At 38.0% G+C, this 21,397-nt stretch overlaps 5 protein-coding genes across 11 annotated transcripts; 3 read left to right on the top strand and 2 right to left on the bottom strand.

Moving 5' to 3' along the window:
* The first annotated feature begins 436 nt into the window (after nucleotides 1-436).
* On the top strand, nucleotides 437-4,814 carry rpl10 (ribosomal protein L10). Its single transcript, XM_079802859.1, has 6 exons — nucleotides 437-586; nucleotides 884-942; nucleotides 1,832-1,939; nucleotides 2,069-2,207; nucleotides 2,445-2,607; nucleotides 4,584-4,814. The coding sequence occupies exons 1-6, from the start codon at nucleotides 564-566 to the stop codon at nucleotides 4,737-4,739; spliced, it is 648 nt and encodes a 215-aa protein (XP_079658985.1). The 5' UTR covers nucleotides 437-563; the 3' UTR covers nucleotides 4,740-4,814.
* Nucleotides 4,815-5,197: 383 nt separating this feature from the next.
* Nucleotides 5,198-11,894, bottom strand: dnase1l1 (deoxyribonuclease I-like 1). 3 transcript variants are annotated; one of them, XM_079802858.1, is made up of 10 exons: nucleotides 11,650-11,774; nucleotides 10,650-10,794; nucleotides 10,470-10,558; nucleotides 10,270-10,356; nucleotides 7,272-7,377; nucleotides 6,758-6,870; nucleotides 6,552-6,664; nucleotides 6,310-6,467; nucleotides 6,109-6,205; nucleotides 5,569-6,036 (listed from the first exon to the last, which is right to left on the bottom strand). In XM_079802858.1, the coding sequence occupies exons 3-10, from the start codon at nucleotides 10,480-10,482 to the stop codon at nucleotides 5,890-5,892; spliced, it is 834 nt and encodes a 277-aa protein (XP_079658984.1). In that variant the 5' UTR covers nucleotides 10,483-10,558; nucleotides 10,650-10,794; nucleotides 11,650-11,774; the 3' UTR covers nucleotides 5,569-5,889. The 3 variants fall into 3 exon arrangements, with proteins under 3 accessions (XP_079658982.1, XP_079658984.1, XP_079658983.1); XM_079802856.1 differs by lacking the exon at nucleotides 7,272-7,377 and having other exon boundaries at nucleotides 5,198-6,036; nucleotides 11,650-11,894; XM_079802857.1 differs by lacking the exon at nucleotides 7,272-7,377 and having other exon boundaries at nucleotides 5,586-5,933; nucleotides 6,105-6,205; nucleotides 11,650-11,748.
* A 1,354-nt stretch (nucleotides 11,895-13,248) lies between these two features.
* Nucleotides 13,249-13,958, top strand: LOC307117253 (protein BTG2-like; the record flags this gene model as incomplete). The annotated part of the gene is made up of 2 exons (XM_079802045.1): nucleotides 13,249-13,369; nucleotides 13,642-13,958. 2 exons carry the CDS (start codon nucleotides 13,249-13,251, stop codon nucleotides 13,956-13,958), a joined length of 438 nt encoding a protein of 145 aa, XP_079658171.1.
* A 2,369-nt stretch (nucleotides 13,959-16,327) lies between these two features.
* On the top strand, nucleotides 16,328-20,938 carry ognb (osteoglycin, paralog b). Of its 5 annotated transcripts, none has more exons than XR_013815422.1 (7): nucleotides 16,328-16,562; nucleotides 16,885-16,969; nucleotides 17,058-17,222; nucleotides 18,143-18,345; nucleotides 18,435-18,527; nucleotides 18,615-19,663; nucleotides 19,750-20,937. XR_013815422.1 is itself a non-coding variant. In XM_079802101.1 (6 exons), exons 1-6 carry the CDS (start codon nucleotides 16,398-16,400, stop codon nucleotides 18,783-18,785), a joined length of 882 nt encoding a protein of 293 aa, XP_079658227.1. In that variant the 5' UTR covers nucleotides 16,328-16,397; the 3' UTR covers nucleotides 18,786-20,937. The 5 variants fall into 5 exon arrangements, 1 of the variants encoding a protein (XP_079658227.1); XR_013815423.1 differs by having other exon boundaries at nucleotides 18,615-19,484; XR_013815424.1 differs by having other exon boundaries at nucleotides 16,330-16,562; nucleotides 18,615-19,171; nucleotides 19,750-20,938.
* On the bottom strand, nucleotides 20,642-21,382 carry uqcc5 (ubiquinol-cytochrome c reductase complex assembly factor 5). Its single transcript, XM_079802102.1, has 2 exons — nucleotides 21,085-21,382; nucleotides 20,642-20,782 (listed from the first exon to the last, which is right to left on the bottom strand). The coding sequence occupies exons 1-2, from the start codon at nucleotides 21,236-21,238 to the stop codon at nucleotides 20,691-20,693; spliced, it is 246 nt and encodes an 81-aa protein (XP_079658228.1). The 5' UTR covers nucleotides 21,239-21,382; the 3' UTR covers nucleotides 20,642-20,690.
* Between the last annotated feature and the right edge of the window lie 15 nt (nucleotides 21,383-21,397).

Raw genomic sequence — 21,397 nt, forward strand, 5'->3', positions numbered from 1 at the left:
TGACGGGGGGGATTGCGTTCGTATGCTTTGTATTTTTTTATTTTGTGATAGTCTTTTGGTTAGGAAAATGCCTTTACCTGTCCCGTAGAGGCATTTGCAAGCTTCACATGTAGGTTTTGGACTGAATGATGGGCTTTTTTTCTCGCTGACAAAGGACAAGGATGCTCATGACATGGACTACAAATACCAGCTATATTAGGGAGCGCATAACTACACTTCCCAGTTGGCGTAAGAGCACAGAAATTGACTAACTATAATTTGTCTACAACACGCTTATATGAATGGGCATTACTCGGTATTTATTTATTTATGTATTTATTTTTAACTATAATAAACTGTAGTATATATGGGCCACTAATATGTAACCGGAAGTAGTTTCTATCGGTGCATTATGACGCAGCGGAAGATCAGTTTTCTTCCTTTCCTCCATTAGGTGAGTGCGTGGTAAGAGCGCGCTTCGCCGCTCTCTTCAGATTTGTCGAAAAAACAACGTGTTTATTCACTTATAAATACGCATTTTGTCTTTAAAACTATTGTTATTGTCTATATTACAGATCGCAACCATGGGCCGCCGTCCAGCCCGTTGGTAAGTTAGTGAATTTAGTGTTTTAAAAATTGGCCGTACTGAAAATGGCAGGCCCGCTAACCATGTGCAGCACACCGGCCTCATTCGGCAGTGACATTACACTGACATGGACTACTTTCTGCTGTTAACACGACTGTGCTGATTATATTGGCTTCTAATAAAATGCATTTGATAAATTCTTAGATATTTGATACGCGTCATGATTGAAGCGCCCAAATATGTCATGATGTTTTATATACAACTTGCTTTTCTTTCTTTTTTTACTAGCCTTGCTAATTGTCAATTTATCTGCTTCAGCTACAGATACTGTAAGAACAAGCCTTACCCCAAGTCCCGTTTCTGTCGAGGTGTTCCTGGTAAGTTATGGAGGACCATCAGGATAATTTTAAAATGCCTTTTTCTAAGCCTTTAAATGTCTGTCATTGAAGGTTCTGTAATGAATATACTTTGTCTAGCTGATAACATTTTAGTGCACATTTCATCTGCTGATCATTGCTTTTGTGTAAGGTTAAACTAACTTGCAATACATAGTAACGGTTTGAAATTATTCAAGTTAATTTGAAGCTCAGTCCCTTATAGTCTTAATAGTATAACTACAAAAAATCTAGAATTTATTAGTTAAAGTTCCCTGGCCGTCAGAAGGTACTTATCATGAAGTTGAAAAATGTCTGGTTCTCAAACTTTTGGTCAAAAAATCCAACCCATCTCTGACTACTAGATAATTTCACTCTAAAATGATTAACTGAAAGATTTTAAATGGAAAAACGTGCTGTGCAAAACATCTGCAATAGTTTAACTTTGTAATGCCATTGAAACATTAAATAACGAACCAGAACAACTTTTAACTTTAAAAAAACAATAAAGACTTGCTCAGATGGTCCAAAGTCAATGGTCTGAAGAGAAATTCAGTGGAATTGGTGTTGATTTATAAAGTCAGAGCGCCAACCGCTATTCACGCACTTGGAGCATCTGTGACTCTTACCTGCAGCTTATTAAGCCGACTAGACAGGTTGTCTGTACTTGTGTGGTGTGCAAAGGCTGCAGACAGTAATTATTTGGTTGTGTATGAGCCTGGCTGTGCAGTGCTGGGCCCTTTAAGGGACCATTGAGACATAACATTGCTATTCTATTTTATCTAGAATTTATTAGCCAAAAAGTGTTTCAAATTTGGTGATATTGATTTGATTAATGAATCATGTAGTTTGAGATTTGTTCTGATTGAGCATGTCCTACTCACAAACTCAGATCCTAAGATCAGGATCTTCGACTTGGGCAGGAAGAAGGCTAAGGTGGATGAGTTCCCCCTGTGCGGTCACATGGTATCTGATGAGTATGAGCAGCTGTCCAGTGAAGGTATGGTGTCTTCATACAATACTGGTGTTTATATCTTGAATAATGTATTTGTCCATAGTTTAAACATGACATGAAGCACTTTCTGATACATAGTCTTAACATTTCTTTAATCTGCTATTTGCTGTCTAGCTCTTGAGGCTGCCCGTATCTGCGCCAACAAGTACATGGTGAAGACCTGCGGTAAAGATGGATTCCACATCCGTGTGCGTCTGCACCCTTTCCATGTCATCCGCATCAACAAAATGTTGTCCTGTGCTGGAGCTGATAGGTGAGCACGTGCTGTCTGTGACTCTTACCTGCAGCTTATTAAGCCGACTAGACAGGTTGTCTGTACTTGTGTGGTGTGCAAAGGCTGCAGACAGTAATTATTTGGTTGTGTATGAGCCTGGCTGTGCAGTGCTGGGCCCTTTAAGGGACCATTGAGACATAACATTGCTTACTTTTGATAGAATTTCCATTTTTACCTTTTTGAGTGAATTAATCTTAATGTTCATCTCCTCTCCAGGCTCCAGACTGGTATGCGTGGTGCTTTCGGTAAGCCACAGGGCACAGTGGCCCGTGTGTGTATTGGCCAGGTGATCATGTCCGTGCGCACAAAGGCCCAGAACAAGGAACATATCATCGAGGCTCTGAGGAGAGCCAAGTTCAAGTTCCCTGGCCGTCAGAAGGTACTTATCATGAAGTTGAAAAATGTCTAGATCTGTGGTTCTCAACTTTTGGTCATGTGCCCCCCCCACCCCCACCAAAAAAATCCACCCCATCTCTGACTACTAGATGATTAAATATCTGCAATAGTTTCACTTTGTAATGCAATTGAAACGTTAGATGAATCAGAACAACTTTAAACTTAAAAAAAACTAAATTAATATTTCAGTGATGCTTTGTATGAACTATCAGTGGCTGTAGTGAGAGCACTTGGCGGCTCCTCACAAGCTCGGTGTCTTCTCGCTGCTGAACTGCGCGTTCACAATAACACCTTGTGATGTCCTCGACTGAAGAGGTGCATTTCGATGACAAGGAATGTCAGGCTTGTTCAGATGGTGCAAAGTAAATGGTCTGAAGAGGAATTCAGTGGAATTGGTGTTTGGTGCTGATTTATGAAGGTAGAGCGCCAACCGCTATTCGCACACTTAAGGCCAATTTATACTTCTGCGTCGAGTGCACGCAGAGGGTACGGCGTACCCTACGCATAGACGCGTTGGATACGCCGTACCCTACGCCGTAGCCTGACGCGCACCTCTCCAAAAATGTAACAACGCGTCAATTCTACGCGGACCGCAAGCGCTGTGATTGGTCTGCCAGAACCCTTCCCTCTGGTCAATAAATAAATAAAAAATCTGCGATAGGAGTGTGTGTGTGTGTCCAGAAATTGGATGATAGTTCCTTACGTCTGCTATAACACAATATTTTGCAGTCCAGCGATTCTTTATGGTAGTAAATAAATACATAGATCCGCTGAATATAGTTTATTTATTTTCTCATTAAAACCAAAGATGTTAATCAGTAATTGTATATCAAGAACAGGGACACATTAGGGTATATTTCGTGAATGAAGTCTCCGCAACAACAATCGCTTGCTGAGCCACCGCTGCTGAAAACAGCGGCCACGAGCTCCGCATGGTTTCACAAACACATTCCAGCGCCAGATCGCCTTATTTAACTTTACTAATCAACTAGAGATACAACAACTCAAGCTGCAAGAAAAGCCGCTCTCTCACTGCTGCTGATATTCCGACATGAATGTACAGATTCTACACATCAAGCTGCTTCTTCTTCGGCTGTTGTCTTGATTACACCAACATGCCCGAGGACACTGCCTTCTAGCGTCTGCATGTGGAATTGCACATTGACGCAGACAACAGCGCAGAAGTATAAATGCTCACGACGGCGTCGGCTACGCGTGTAGCCTACGGCGTACACTCGACGCAGAAGTATAAATGGGCCTTTAGAGCATCTGTGACTCTTACCTGCAGCTTATTAAGCCGACTAGACAAGTTGTCTGTACTTGTGTGGTGTGCAAAGGCTGCAGACAGTAATTATTTGGTTGTGTATGAGCCTGGCTGTGCAGTGCTGGGCCCTTTAAGGGACCATTGAGACATGACATTGCTTATTTTTGATAGAATTTTCCGTTTGACCATTTAAAAAAAAATTTTTTTTAAGATTGATTAATCTCATCTGAAGGCTATTTGTTGTCTGGCCATCACCAGATCAAGCTCAATTTAAGATTGAACATTGGTCTGGGGAGTCTGCTACATTTCTACTGCACAAGAGGCGTGATAAACTAGCATTAATTAAATGACCGTACGCAATTGGATAGTCCTTAAACCAATCAGACCACAAGTGGCGTGATCAACGGGCAACGACCCATCGCTTCTCTATCCATCCTTGTGTTAAACCCAGCAATAGCACACCAGGTGGATAAGCCAGTCTGTGATTGGTTCCTGGAAAAGTGTAAAGGAAGCAGTAGAAATGAATGTACAGGTTTCCAGACTGAGTTGCAGGGTGAAATCAAATCGCCGGGAGATCAGGCTAGGTTTACTCGGTCTATTTCAAAGGAATTGTGTCCGGGGGGGTATTTTATTTGAGAACCACTGGTCTGTTAATTGTGTAGAAGTGGTCTGCTGACTGTGCTCCTCCCTCTTAGATCCACATCTCCAAGAAGTATGGCTTCACAAAGTTCAACGCCTGCGACTTTGATGAAATGCTGGCGGAGAAGCGTCTGGTCCCCGACGGCTGTGGTGTGAAATACATCCCCAGCCATGGACCTCTGAGCCGCTGGAAGGCCCTGCACGCCAACTAAGCACCACACACTTCAGTGCATCTGTGTGACCCAGGGCTCTAATGGCCACAAATAAAGTCCATTCTTTGATTTACAGTCTTGTTGTTTCTTTTTTGCCTTGCATTTTGAACGTGTAGTTTAATAAATGTAATATAATTGTGTGGAATTCTAGAATGTGAATGATTAAAGCTGCATCTCACTTCGGAGGCTGTCCTCCAGAGGTTGCGTTTGAAGGCGGCATATGTCATCAAGGATATCTTAAGTATAATAAAACTGACCGTTATTCCTTGTGAGGTGTAAAACACTATAATTTCTTTCTGACTGTTCCTCGTGAGGTGTAAAATACAATAATTTCTTTCTTTGCAATCTAAGTTACTTTACTTAAATGAGACTGCCTCGATGATGACGTATGCAGCCTTCAAATGTGACCTCTGGAAGACGCAGCCTTCAAAATGTGTATGTAGGGAAAATCAAACATGGTAATACAGTTGGTTTAATTCAAATATCTCCAGAATTGACATAATATTTAAAGTTATAGATTCTCTTGATGGGATTGTTTGGGCATTTGGCTGTCTAGTTTTGTATCAAACTTTGTTTTAAAGCAAAAAGCGTGATAATCAGACTCAAACTTTGTCAGCTAATTTCTGGGTTTGTCACATGGCTCCTTATAAACCTCTGGCCATGACTTGATTTGACAAACTGCTGGTTAAACTACTTGGAAACTTTTACATTAACAATGTGTTTTGAGTTTCAGGCTGATTTGTATTGGTTCGATTATTAGAACTTTTCGATTGATCTAATGACAGCTAACAAAATGTGCATTGGGGTGTGAAAAGTTAAACTCATTCTTACAGTTGCATGTTTTTTCAGAGTTTATTACAAAAATAAAAATCTCAAAATGAAAACATTTAACTTGCATGACTAAATGAGAAATTTAATTTATACAGTCAAAAAGACAACAGGAATATACGACCTGAGCCAGTTCTCTATGATTATCCATTTTAAAAGCTGTAAAACAATTCAGTCACATCCACTAATAAGCGGCACATTTTGTAGATGTAAACAGTAGTGGATATGTACGAGCTCAAGTACAGTGCAGCTGTGTAACAGCAAAGTAAAGTCTTCACTTCATTTAGGTGAGATGAATAATCCACTTCTGGCTGATTTGTGTTCATATGATCATCTGCAGTAGCAGCAAGACATTCAGGACAAACGCTGTAGGCAAAAGACATGATGCTTTGTTGCTTCTTGGGAAAATCCCTGATTTCTGAGTTTTGAGGACCACCTCGATGGGGTAGTGATCACTTACTTCTAAAGCCTATAACAGACAATCCAAAGTTCAGTGACGTGAAATTGCACAAAATAACGGTAAATGCTGAATTTGGCTTACCTGAGCCTCTGTAAGATGCAGTTCCTTGGGAAAATTGAAGGGCTGTGCTGAAAACGGTTCTATTGTTCTGAGAAATGGCTCTCCATGCACAACAATTCTGTGGATTGTAGCCATAAATACGAATCGTTATGCAGTGTCTACATGCAAATCATAAGCAGCTTTATTATATTATGCTGATATATTAACGTTTCGAAAGCATACCTGTCGTATGCACAATCAGTTGACTGTTTCACCGTAGTGTCCACGTTATCCTGAATCAGCCAGATGAATGTCGGGTCAGAGAATAGCCTGATGTTCTTGCGGTTCTTTTTAGCCACATAACCACAAGCTGCATTGAAGTCCCCAAGAAACATCACATTCTGGCAAGATGACAAAAAAGCAAGGTTTAAGACTTGATCTCAAGGTATTACGCTCTATATAATATAGGAGATCCGTCATCACACCTCAATTTTCCATCGCTCTTTAACATCCACAAAGACATCGTAAAGTTCATCAATCTCTTTGGTGGCATTTGAAGGAGTAGTGTGCTGCGGAATCAAGACAAACTCCTTGGCCACTGTTAACAGAGACATTCATTATCAGATCATGATCAAAACTTACAATGATTTGAATGAATTCAGTGAGCAAGTTTTCCTTTTTGTAATTTGACCTGTTTTAGGGGCTTGAAAATGTACCACAAAGGGTTCTCTGGAGAAAGCATCAACATCCCCATTCTGCGTATCTGGATACTGATACTGTTTTTTCAGTTTTGCTGTGCTTTTCCTGTTTGAGGAAAGAAAAAAATAGGAAAATTATTGTGCAAAGCCTGAAATCCCTTAAAACCAATTATGATGATCAAGAATATATTAGTATTAATGAAAGTAATACAAGACATACATAACCAATAATAATTCACATTACTGCCTTAACTAGGGATGCACCAATAATGATAAGCCAAAAATTATTTTCATGTTATGGTTGATAACTGATAAACATATTCAAATTCTAAGATATTTTGTAACACAAAGAACTAAAATCAATCATTTTAAATGCTACAAGTGAATCTAGGTATCACAATATTATAATGTACAATATATATATATATACAACCCCAAATCAGAAAAAGTGGGGACAGTATAGAAAACGCAAAAAAAAAAAGAAAAAAAAGTGATTTCTAAATTTACTTTGACTTGTATTTCGTTGCAGACAATATGAACACAAAATATTTCATGTTTTGTCTGGTCAACTTCATGTCATTTGTAAATATGCATCCTTTCCTGTCATTCAGACCTGCAACACATTTAAAAAAAAGTTGGGACAGTAAAGCATTTACCACTTTGTAATGTTGCCATTCCTTTTCACAACACTTAAAAGACGTTTAGGGACTGGAGACACCAAGTGATGAAGTGTTTCAGGTGTAATTTTGTCCCATTCTTCCTGCAAACAAGTCTTAAGGTGGGCAACAGTACGGGGTCTTCGTTGTCGCATTTTGCGCTTCAAAATGCGCAACACATTCTCTATTGGAGACAGGTCGGGACCCGTACCCAAGTACCCGTACCCTCTTTCTCCGCAGCCAGGACTTTGTAATGTGTGCAGAATGTGGTTTTGCATTGTCTTGTTGAAATATGCATGGACGTCCCTGGAAAAGATGTCTTCTTGAAGGCAGCATTTTATGCTCCAAAATCTCTATGTACTTTTCAGCATTAATGGTGCCTTCACAGAAGTGCAAGTTACCTTTGCCAAGGGCACTGACACAACCCCATACCATGACAGACCCTGGCTTTTGGACTTGTTGCTGGTAACAGTCTGGATGATCCTTTTCTTCTTTGGTCCGAAGCACACGGTGTCCATTCCTCCCCAAAAATACCTGAAATACTGACTCATCTGACCACAGTACACGTTTCCACTGTGTGATGGTCCATCCCAGATGCCTCCGAGCCCAAAGAAGTCAACGGCGCTTCTGGAAACTCTTAATATAGGGCTTCCTTTTGGCACAGTACAGTTTTAACTGGCATTTGTGGATGTAACTACGTATTGTGGTACTTGACAAAGGTTTGCCAAAGTAGTCCTGAGCCCATGTGGTGATATCGCTTATAAATGAATGACGATTCTTGATGCAGTGCCGCCTGAGGGATCGGAGATCACGGTTGTTCAGCTTAGGCTTGCGCCCTTGTCCTTTACGCACTGAAATTCCTCCAGATTCCTTGAATCTTTTAATTATGTTATGCACTGTTGAATGTGAAATATCCAAATCTCTTCCTATCTTTCTTTGAGGAACATTATTTTTAAACATTTCAATAATTTTCTCACGTATTTGTTGGCAAACTGGCGATCCTCGGCCCATCTTTGCTCCTAAAGGTTTAGACCTTTCTTGGATGCTGCTTTTGTACCAAATCATAATTACAATCACCTGTTGACATCACCTGTTTCAAATCACATCATTATTTAACCATTTTACCTCATTACTAGCCCTAAATTTCTCCTGTCCCAACTTTTTTTGAAATGTGTTGCAGGTCTGAATGACAGGAAAGGATGCATATTTACAAATGACATGAAGTTGACCAGACAAAACATGAAATATTTTGTGTTCATATTGTCTGCAATATTGTCTACAAACAATATTACAATAAAAGTAAATTTAGAAATCACTTCTTTTTATTTTTATTTGCGTTTTCCATACTGTCCCAACTTTTTCTGATTTGGGGTTGTATATATATATATATATATATATATATATATATATATATATATATATATATATATATATATATATATATATATATATATATATATATATATATATATTGAGATTTGCTAAAGACGGTGTCATTAAATTATTAATGTTTTAAACAACTGTAAGTGTGTTAGATGACAGCAAATCTAATTTAATGCAAAAATAGGGGAAATTAGTATACCAATAAACAGTGTTGAGGGTAACGCATTGCAAGTAATGCAAGTTACGTAATCAGATTACTTTTTCAAGTAACTAGTAAAGTAACACATTATAATTTACAACAAAATAACTTCTTCAAATAATTACATTGTTTTCCCATGTATTGACTGACACCTCTTCTGTCCTCATGTTGAGAGAAATCTGGAGGTGTTGTGTGCGCTGTCTAAACTTGATGGTTATTGTAGTTGTAGACTAAATGTGAGCAGGCATTTACTCATCTCACGTGCACAAAAACAGATTCAGTATTCCTCAAAAATGAATAAAAACTGTGAATTGCAAACCTGCAACAGTTAAAGAGACAGTTCCCCCAAAGATTTTAATTCTGTCTTTCACCCTCATGTCGTTCCAAACCCGTAAGAGCTTCGTTCATCTTCGGAACACAAATGAGAGCTCTCTCACCTAGTAGGAGACTGACACTGGCTAGAACGAAATTGTTGAATAAAAGTCATTTTTGTTTGTTTTTCCGCACAAAAAGTATTCTCGTCGCTTCATAAAATTAAGGTTGAACCACTGGAGTCACATGGATTATTTTAACAATGTTTTAACTGCCTTTCTGGGCCTTGAAAGTGTTCATTAAATTGCCGTCTATGGAGAAGTCAGGGAGCTCTCCGATTTCATCAAAAATATCTTAATTTGTGTTCCGAAGATGAACGAAGGTCTTACAGGTTAGGAACGACATGAGGGTGAGGAATTAATGACAGAATTTTCATTTTTGGGTGAACTATCCCTTTAAATGTTAAATTACACAAAGATACTTTATGTATTTAATCTCACTTTATTAACCAATGCTTTTGCTGCTGAACTTCGGTAATCCAATTCAACCATACCGATAAGCAAAAATGACTTTAGATAAACATCACGTTTTTTTATTTATCTATTTTTTATTGCTGAAGTAAGAGTGTTGAACGTTCTACTCCTGTGTCCTATTCTTCTGCTTTCCAGAATGGCAGCACAGCTGAAAGGTTTGTTTTAAGCTGCGCCCTTTACTGTACACGCATGAATTTGGGTTAGGGTTAAAAACAAACAAGCAAGCCCATCCCAGATGAGACAAAGGTAACACAGGTAATGCAGCTAGTTACTTTTTTAGGTAGTAACGCAATATTGTAATGCGTAACTTTCCCCAACGCTGCTGATTAAATTAACAATATTAAATTTAAATATTTTCCCAATATCTTGTGCATCCTTAGCTTTTACATATTGTCCTAAAGTACAAAGTTCTGAACACATACCTGTAAATAAAAACGTATTGCTCCTGATATGCTTTTGTTCTCCCGAGACGTTCACTCGCCACATAGTCATAATCATTATTATTAAGACTGAAAACAAAACATAACATAACAGCATTTATGCACTATATATATTTGCTTTTCTCTTAAATCTGATTTGTTACACTATAAGTTCAGATTTTTAATACTTGCATGTTGTTTACCTGTTGACTGCATCAAGCAGGCGTGTGATGGCTTTTTTTTTCTGATCTCTGACCTCCTGGAGTAAACATATGTCACAACGAGCTACAATCTGCAAGACAAAACAAAACAGTACACATTTAGACATGTTTTATATATATATATATATAAAGTTAAAAGCATTGTACTATTCATCCTCTTACCCGTGATAGAGAGTTCATGATTTTGATATTGGCTGATTTTGAATCACCAAAACTCTGAACATTAAAGGCACAAATTTTGAAGCCATAGCAGGCCAGCGAGCCAGAAAGAATGAAGAGGGTGAAGAGGAACAGTCTGACGGTCATCCTGCATGTAAAGCGTTAGAGAGAGACCCCTGTAGTTATAGCTTCACAATTCAATGGGAAAGAACAGCCTTTAAATGTTATATTAACAGGAATAGATGAGTCGTATGCAGGAAGACACTGTAGAAGTGTAAAAAACAAGAATGTAGAAGCAGGACAAGGGAGAATAAAAGACAAGAATTAAATCATATAACTCAGCTAAATAAACTCATTTGACTGTATTGTTACAGACTTGCAGTTACTGCAAAAAAAGATCTGAAAACTGATGTGTGATACTTCATCATATGATTGTGGTTTGTGGAATGGAAAGTTCTCATTTTTTAAAGATTTTTTTTTTTTAGTCCTAATTTCCCCATTCCGATCCCAAAAAGATCACTGATAAAAACACACAAAGACAATAACAATTTGTCAGTTTTTATGAAATTGGAAGACCCCAAACCACTTAAATTTGCTATTGAAAGACTGATTAACAACCCTAATCATGTTCTGATCAAAGTTTTAACTGCTTTTTAGGTAAGACCTGTGATCAGAAAGTGAATGTGTGTTAAACAAATGATAGACAGTGTCAACGATCAGGATGTGTCTGCTTAAAGGTAAGGGACCTATTGTGAAGTTAATAGCCTATGCTGTTGTTGGAAGTAATCCGGACTGCATATAACAGGCTGAAACATGATCTGTGAGTTCTAGAGCTTTCTAATAGTTTTTGTTCCCCACACATTTCTCCAAAGAACTTTCCTAGCAATTATTTGCCAAGTAGCTACAACATGGGAATCTCAGCACAGAGAAAGCCTCAACACGCTCACAAACTGTGGCAGAGCAACATACAAAGCTTAATATACTGAAAAGCAGACTTCCTTACCTCATTTGAAATGTGTTGGGTTTCACTTCAACAATGCAGGTCTCTCTTTCTTCTCCTTCCGCAGCAGAAGAGTTTTCCACTGGTGTTATTATACTCAGGGAGACTGAGGACACACCCTCTGCTCTGCTATTTGTGGACAAAGGGAGGAGCTTATCTTGCTAATGTATGGAGTGTGGGGCTTTCCACACCCTGCAATAGAGATAAATGGTAAATACAATACATATGCATGAATAACGGAATTGTGTGGTGTATAATCTGTTTACTCTCTTCTCGTCTTTCAGGTCTTTCCGGTTTAGGACACTGCTTTTACTCAACAATATGACAACATAGTTGCTTAAGTATAGTTGGATTAGTGTCTGCAGAGAACAAAACAAAACAGTTTTAAATCAAAAAGTGTAAAGGTCTGTCAAATTCCAGAAAAGCTACAGATTGATTAAGCCTTTGATTAAGCCTAAAATAAGCCTTATGAAATATGTAGTTACTAGTGTAGTAACTATTGTGTAAGATATTTATTCATGCACAATATTCAATATTGTACAGTATTTGATATTAGTACAATCTACAAAGCTTGTTGTAATCAAGCCCCTAAATATCTCTCTGACTTAATTGTCACTCACAATCCAGCCAGATCACTTAGGTCAAGAGATCAACATCTCCTATCGGTAATCGAATAACTTACCACTACATGTTAGAACTGCTTCTACATTAGCTGAATTTAAATCCATGCTTAAAACTCATATTTTCTTTGTAATTCTAATGTATTTCCTGCTTTGATTTTGATTTTTGTCTTTCCTGTTTTTGCTTTCATACAGCACTCTGGCCAACCAAGGTTGATTTTAAATGTGCTTCATAAATAAAATTAGATTTGATTTATTCAGTGAACTCTTGCTTCACAAAAAGAAATGAAATGCTGAAGAATTATCACCAGGCCCACACATAATCTACACACCCAAAATTCCTCAGAAAACTGCAGATATCCACAGAACTGGAATGCATTTTATTCACAGTTCTACACATACCCACCCCTCCCATGTTTGTTTTTAAATATGTTGGATAATTGGAACATGCTTAGTTAGCATACCATGTGCTACCAGCTCCATATCGCGCACATTTTAATACCTTATGCAGATTTTCTCTCAACATTTTATATCATAACTGTTTCTGAGCCAGTTTAATGTAAAAGCTGGTCTAAAACTACATTAAAATCACAATCAAGCTGATTGAGAAATGTCTCTGCACACGTGACTTGATTTGCCAAGCGATGGCGCTAGAGAAGCGCGCTAATTCTGCACTATGACGTAACTGTTTGGAAGGTTCTGCTTTAGTTTTACTCATTAATATTTGCCCGTCCAGCAATTAATTAATGTAGCTACTATTCTAGTTTAAATTGAATGTCTGTTTTAGTCCGACGGTATTTATACTTAAAAATAAATCAGTTTTTTTTAGCGTTTTGTGTCGTTGAAAACCTACAGGTGAGTTATGCAAAACTATTTAAGATAAATAACTGCATTTGTAGAGTTGCCTACATTGTAAGTTACCTTTATTTGTTTCGACAGCTCGTATCTTTTTATTGAAGAACATATGCTCGCTGAAAACAGGATGAAAACAGAGGTGTCAGTCGCTGCTACTTTCATCGGCGGTTTACTGAGCAGAGGCAGGGCGTCTCTGACTGGAGATCAGCTGCAGCTCTTCACTCACACACTCTCTGATGCGCTACTAGGTGAGAGAAGAAGTTGTGTGAGCTGGCTTTTCTTTACTAATTGAGTATTAACTCGCCAGCAATATCTTTGTTCATTTAAATTGCTTATTGTATTTTAACGTTATTTTTTAAAGTAGCCTATTTTTTATTAAAATATATTTTTTAAACAAAGACTGAATAATCTAGTATTATTTTTTATGACAAGTAAATGCTTTAAAATGACTTTAAAGTGTTAGTATGCACGCTATTTTTGTATTTGTTGCTATTATTCACCTGATATGTCTCTCTTTTAGAGTACTATCAGCACCATTGGTTTCCTCATGCTCCCTGCAGAGGCTCTGGCTACAGATGTTTACGGATCAACCGTAAAATGGACCCTCTCATTGGAAAAGCAGCCTCTGCTGTTGGACTTGCACAAGAGCAGCTTTACTCATCACTTCCCATAGAGCTGACACTGTGGGTGGACCCTTCCGAGGTGTCCTATCGGATCGGGGAGGATGGATCCACTTGTGTTCTCTACAAGTCCTCACCGCTACGGACTAAAACTGCCTCCTCAGCAGATACATCAGCCCACAGGAAGGAGAAACTGAAAACCAGACAATCGAAGTGATCAAAAGGGTTTAACATCTGTTTTGAGAGATTTTGAAACCCTCTCTATAACCCAGTCCATTCTGCACTTGTTTAAAGCATTAAAGGAGTAAATGAATGTGGAACATTAACTTTGCATCCTACATATGTCCACAAAGATCATGATGATTTAATTTTGGATTATGGATAATGGAAAAGCATAATTTGTGTAAAAAAAAAAAAAAGGGGCACAATTGTGACATGGCAAAATTTGTCACCAAAAGCAAATACATATGACATTTTTCAAATTTCTGTAAAAATTAACTCAAAAGCAAATGTAATTTCATGCATAACAGTGTTACTATTGTTAACTTAAACTAGAACTATTAAAAAAACTGTGTTAATTGAAAGACAGCTATAAATATTAAAAACACACAGTTTCTGCCAATCTCATGTTAATCTTGAGTACCTACAGAGTAGTTAAAGAGCTAAAGAGTCATGGGCACACACACAATACATCATTATCCCTGGATAACTTTCTATTCACTATACGTTCGTGTTGTTTACATTATATGCACTTGCGCGCCAATTGCCAACAAAACACAGACATTTGATGCAGTTCCACTCACTGCCTGCGGTTTCGACTCATGACCGGGAACTAACAAACACACTTCGAGAACTCCTTTGCTGCTCCGGAAAAACAAACTGCATCCACTGTTTCCTTAATGCTGGGTTATTTGGGAAGCTGAACAAGGTTTTCGTTCTCTCACAACCAAATGGTCTAAAAAGAAAATGGCAGCGCTGCTGATGGCTTCTGTAACCCCGAACGAAGCTCTGATGGATGTGCTCTTGCTCTCGCTCTGGTTGAAGTGCGCACGCTTTTAAAGGGCCTTTTACCCCAAATGGGACCTTTAGGACTGCAGTCCCTTATTTGTATTTATTTCTCATAAGCTTGATAATAAAGGCTTTTCCATGTATCTTCACTGTTGGACTCTGTGTAGTTGTTACTTTACAAATATATTTTGCCTGATAGAAGTCCATTAAGCGCCTCATTCACTCTCACATCTGTTGAAATGTTCACACTCTCTCCATTATGCATCAGTTGGTAGAGCTGCAGGCAAACCATGCAGAATAATATCCGGACTTTGCCACAAAGATGCTTTGCCTTCCATAATAATTTTGCTGTCCTTTTTGTTTGTCTATATGGTAAACTAGTCTGTCTAGGATTCATCAGGTTAAGTAACAGCACCCAGAGGGAGGTCGAGGAAGTGCGTTTTAAAAGTCTTGGCATTTGTTCGAACACCTGTTTAATTCTTCTCCCAGGTTATCCGATGAAAACAAGCAGTTCTCCAAAAGAGCTCAAAACCCAGTGGATCGCTGTTAAAGCCATCAGATCTTTCTCACTTCATGGAGATATAAAGAAGGTGAAGTTATGTACTTTATATCATTCGGCATGTCAACTGAATGATGTCTGAAAGCTGTTTCACAACACTGTGTTCATTTCCAGTATAAATATGATATTATTTATCTTGCCCAAATCAGGAATTCGTTTTGGCTTAAAGGGATAGTTCACCCAAAAATGAAAATTCTGTCATCATTTATTCCCCCTCAATCTGCTTGGTTACAAACATTCTTCAAAATATCTTATTTTGTGTTCAGCAGAACAAAAAAACTCATACAAGTTTGAAACAACTTGAGGGTGAGTAAATTATGACAGACTTTTCATTTTTGGGTGAACTATCCCTTTAATGAAAAACAGGGGGACAGAAGATTTTCTCCCTCTTCTCTTAATCCATCCCCTGATACCTACCAAAGAAACCCAGCTGCATTTCTAACAATAAAGCTTTTGAACGTCACATAGAGTTGGACAACACACTCTTTTCATAATCTTAACTCACATGACGTTAATCGGTTGCTTTTTTGAGTTTGCGAGTTTTAAAAATTCACCATATTTTAAAATGCTGTCCAAGATTCCTGAACTAATAATAATTTCCTGTTGAACTCCATCCTTTATTTCCATAGCCAGCACTGTTCATTCTCTCCTATATTTTCCCTTTATTTTCCAGATCACAGTGTTCCCTGAAAATGTCTCATTATATCACTAAAGGGAGGAACAGGTCTTACTAGTTATTGTAAGATAATGCGCATTCACAAGAAGACAGCTAAATATATCAATTTCAAAGTGTTTTTATCCCATTTACTCCCTTTAAGCACGATTTCAAAACACATGCATATGGACATAAAATGGATTATAGCAATCAATACATCTTCACTACAGTTTTATTTTGGCAGGAATGGGAGCAAGTGATCCGTTAAATAACCTTAGGAAAGCACGGAGTGGGTTAAGGCCAGTTTTTTAATGGTTCACAGGCAGTCACTGCAGAGAAACTCTTTAAAGGTCTCATTTTACTCAGAGGCTGTGACACACTGCGCTGCTCTTCTCTGCTCTACACACAGGACAAGAAGTGTTTCTCAACACAAGATGATGGATCTGAGGATTTTACTCTTTTTCGTGACTGTGCCGTGGATATTTTGTGATACAGCAAGAACCAATAAAGTGGTACCTAGACACAAAGGGGTATTGAAAATAGTAGATGATGAATTAATCTCAGAGAGTCGAGTTGTCATGGAAGCCAAGAAACCAAAGGTACTTCAATTTAATGCTGATAATGCATTTGTATACAGAAATTTGTGTTAAAATATAATTTTGCTTAACATACTGATGTTTTTGATGGCTAAAATGAATGTATGATCAGAATGCCAGATATCATAAATCTGTTCCAAGAAAGGTATGCAATGGAAAAACCTGTTAAATCCATAATGGGATTATGTCCAATGGAAAACAGCACAATCGGCAAGTTATCTGGGAACTCATAAGCTCAGTGAAAGGCAAACTATAATTTGAACTGGTTGAATGTGTTGATATTGAGAGGAAACATAAATCATTTTCTTATCATCTGCTTTACTAGAAAAAGGTCATTCTTAGCCCAGACTATGATAGTCCAGCTGATAAAGATGACGAAAGTCCAGAAGCAGACCAAAAAGATGACAAGGGTATTTATTATTTCCTTTAATGTTGCTTTCATTTGATTAAAAATAATATTTGAGCCAATTCATTTCCATTTTTATTTTTATTTTTTAGAACTTCCTACTTGTCTGATGTGTGTGTGTCTAACTGGATCGGTGTATTGTGAGGAGGTTTCTCCTGACATGACAACAGTTCCACCACTGCCAAAGGAAACGGCTTACCTCTATGCGCGCTTCAACAAAATCACTAAAATAACCAACAAAGACTTTGCTGATATTGGTAAGGAATGCTAGAAAAGCTTTTGGGTGTGTCCACCAAAAACCCACTGTGTAATGATTGGAACCGGATCAATGTAATCAGAGCAACTGAGTGAAATTTTCCTTGAGACTATTTTAAAAGCCAAGGCTCTGACATACAGAACCGAGAAAGGTCCCTTAGAGTCGCTGGTACAGAAGGGGAAACAAATCTAGAAGGTTTTGTGCATTTAAAGGGATAGTTCACCTAAAAATGAAAATTCTGTCATCATTTACTCACCATCATTTCATTATAAAAACCCTTTGACTTTCTTTCTTTAGACATTTGGACCTCATTGACTTGAAAATAAAGGTTCAAATGTTCACACTTATATACAATCAGATAAAATAGGCTTATTTGGCGTGCTGTCCGAGAGGAGCCCCCCCCCACCCCCACCCCCCCCCATCCCTGGGATAGGAACAATCAAGAGTGAGGGGTTGGGGTGGTGGAAAGATGCTGGAAAACTGTCATGGGACAGAGGTAAGTCGGCTATATAGGCCTCCCCTTGTGCTGATTGGGTAGATTATCTAAACATGCTCCTCGTGAACTTTGTTAATAAAACCTAATTTCTTTATTGGCGTCTATGGTTCCATGAAGAACTTTTAACATCCATGGAAACTTTTCATTGCATAAAAGGTTCTTTATTGGAAAGGGGTTCTTCAGATTGGAAGCTTTATTTTTAAAAGTCCATGGACAGACAAAAAAACTAAACAAAACAGACATTTTTCCACACTATTATTTTATGTTCCACAGAAGTCATACAGGTTTGGAACGGCATGAGGGTGAGTAACTGATAACAATGATGAAGTTTTTGAAAAGCCTAAAATTCAGTTGCACCTCCATTGTAATGTCCAAATCTGTAAACATACCCATATGGACCACGTCCATATTGTATTGCTTTACAGCCACGCTGAGGAGAATTGACCTGTCTGACAACCTCATCTCTGAGATAGAAGATGGAGCTTTTTCAAAACTCGATCAGCTTGAGGAACTAACACTCGCTGGGAACAAGCTGGTCAAACTGCCAATGCTGCCAAATAAACTTGTGTCTCTCAATGTCAATCGCAACCTACTTAAAACAAAGGGAGTGAAAGCAAGCATTTTCAAGGTAAAAATGAACCAAATCAAGAATCTGAAATTGTATCGATACACTATTTTGTCTTACTCATCATAAATGACTTCCATCTTTTACATTAGAAACTCAGCAAGCTGGCATACCTGTACCTTGGCGACAACGGGCTGGAGGCCGTCCCACCGCTGCCGGAAAGTCTGCGTGTGGTTCATCTACATGTATGTACGGTCTTCTCATCTCTATATAGTCTACATTTATTGCAGTATTTAGAGTCTCCCTATAAATACTTGTAAAATATTTTTCAGAACAACAACATAACGTCACTGACGGATGACACGTTCTGCAAAGGAAACAACACGCACTACATCAGGTACAGCATGCAGGAGGTTCGGCTCGATGGAAACCCGATAACGCTGGCCCAACATCCCAACAGCTTCATCTGTTTGAGAGCTCTACCTATTGGACACTACAAGTAATGCTATGAAAAGAAGAAAATGTCCAATCATCGTCCAACTGGCAACTGCTGTTATGTTAGACAGCACATTCACAAAGATTTAACAGCACAATAAATATAGACTCCTCAGTGCATCACACATTTAGATGTTTAAGATCATTTATATCATTTCTAAGACGCATATACAGGCAGAAACAACTATTTTAGTGTAATCATTTTGTTATATTTTTAAGTTTTGGCAGTAAAAGTGAGGCAAAGAATGTCTAAAATGGGAAAACAATGTTCAGTGGTACTTTTACTGACATTCATTGCTGGTAAATAAATTCATTTTTGGAGCAGACTTGCTGGACTTCCTCTTATTAAAGGGTTACTTCAGTGATTTAGCATTAAGCTTTGTATTTAAACGGGGTCATTTATGTAGTAGAAATGTGAAATTATTTTTGATTTTGGTGCCTTTTAGACCAAGACAGACAATGTATTTTTGTCTCATGTGGATGAAAGACAACTCCCAGAATGCACTTGCTTCGCTGCCCTACAAGGCCACTCCGCACACCGTAGTTTTGATCTTCATAGTAATACAATCATTTCGTTCAGTTAGAGAATAAACACTACAATTAAAAACTGAACGTGTCTTTTCAAAAAAGTGTGAGTGAGCCGAACGAAAGTCACATCACAGACGCAGCAGTGTCAGATTTCATTCATCACGAAGAGCTGAGCTGAGGTAACGTTAAGCGCCAGTCTGACACGTTTTCAGATCGCAAATGGAAGCTAAACTATCACAGGAATTCATTGAAAAGTTGTTGAAACACTCACTTTGCTCTGAATGTCCGTGCGGCCGTCTGTGTCTTGTGCGTGAGCCGAGATCTCTTCCCTATGGGCAGGTTGATAGCACGCGGAACAGCTCCATCTAGTGGCTGTAGTCTCTAGCCTCTGGCCAAAAAAAATCCTCCGATGACGCAAAATGACGATATTCTGCGTCATCGGAGGATTTTTTTCCAGAAATAAAATGCATAATTCTCTCGTCTCAGAGGGATATGAGGGGGGAAAGTACCATAATTTGAATATACTACCGGGTTTCTACTGATACAAAGCCTAATGCTAAATCACTGAAGTAACCCTTTAATGCAAAGTACGAGCAAAATGTTTATGCCACAGTTGATTTAAAAACATGACTGTAAGTCACATTAATGAGAAATTTTGATAATTATGGCTTAGCTTCTCATTATATTGATAACATTTCACAATGACTTATTAGGCCATATTATAATAATGTTCTTGTAACTGACTTAACAGCGCATAATAATGATAAAGCTAGTCATTACAAGAAAGGCTGTCATTAAGTCATTATTATGAGTGCGTTTCTATAAGTATGCAGGTTTTTCCTTATTGAGATGAGCAAAGACTATACAAGAAAGTTTCTCTTTGTTATGAGATATTGTCATAATTATAAAAATGTTTCTCATTATGAGATACCAAGCAATAATTTTTCGTTTTTTATTATGAGTTTTTCATCACAAGACAGTAAATTGTTAGATTTTTTTCTGTATGAAGATAAAATGCATGTCTGAGCGGTTTTAACTGCAAGAAACTTGCAATGACACATCTTTAAATATGCCAGTACCATTGCAGACCAGTTTTTTTTTAGAATCACAGAACATACAGATAATTTGTATAGCATAAATAGCATCTTTATCTCTTAGTCAATACAAAACTTGTCACTGTACAGAAATAGTCTTTTGCACCTCATCTGTCCTCATAATTACGCAATCCTTGTCACAGCTGCCTCATAGTAGATGTATAATATTATAGGATCCCCATTTTTGATTTATACCAAAAGTGTGTTAGCGTGCAAAAGTGTCAAAATATTTTTGGTTTCAGTCTCTTCATCGTGATGATCATGTATTTCCAGTGTGTTGTGATGTTTGTCTCATTTGACTTCAGACTCTGTGATCACAATCAAGCCCTCATCAATCTTGTGTTGGTATTCCCTCTCTGATTGCTTTCTTCTGTACACATCATCTGTGGAGGCAGAAAATAATGTAACAATTTATCCATGACAATAACCAATACAGAATTAATAGTGATTCACAGGCCTACATAAGGGTATTCATTATGTCAACTGTGAATATTTAGCACCGTTGTACCCTATTAAGATTACATTAAAAATCTGTTTTAAAGATTTGAGTAAATCATCATTCACGTAACACGTTGCATGAGCACATACGTAAAATTGGTAGGGCTGCGCAATGAGGACGCAGAATAATGCACAAAAACGCCTCAAAGAGATGGGCGTGTATGTATACATAAGATTGCATACTTACAAAACGTTTCTCGTCCTATTCTCACATTAATCATGATCCACTCCATGACACCACCGATACAGAAGAAAATGGGCAGAAATCTGTACGTGCCAAATCGTCCTTTTCCAGGCACAAGACTTAACATATACTTTAGGTTCCGACTTTTTCTAAACATCTTTTTCTTTCAAAACACAATTACCAGATAGATACTTCTAAAGGACAGCACAACAATATCCACTAACAAAAATGTGTTTTACACGCTAGAATACAACATCTGAACAGTTATGCCCTTCAACATTGATCTTGTACTTAACGCATGTACCCGCTTCGCTGA

Source organism: Gobio gobio, assembly GCF_949357685.1.
Source record: "Gobio gobio genome assembly, chromosome: 21".
Classification (NCBI taxonomy): Eukaryota; Metazoa; Chordata; class Actinopteri; order Cypriniformes; family Gobionidae; genus Gobio; species Gobio gobio.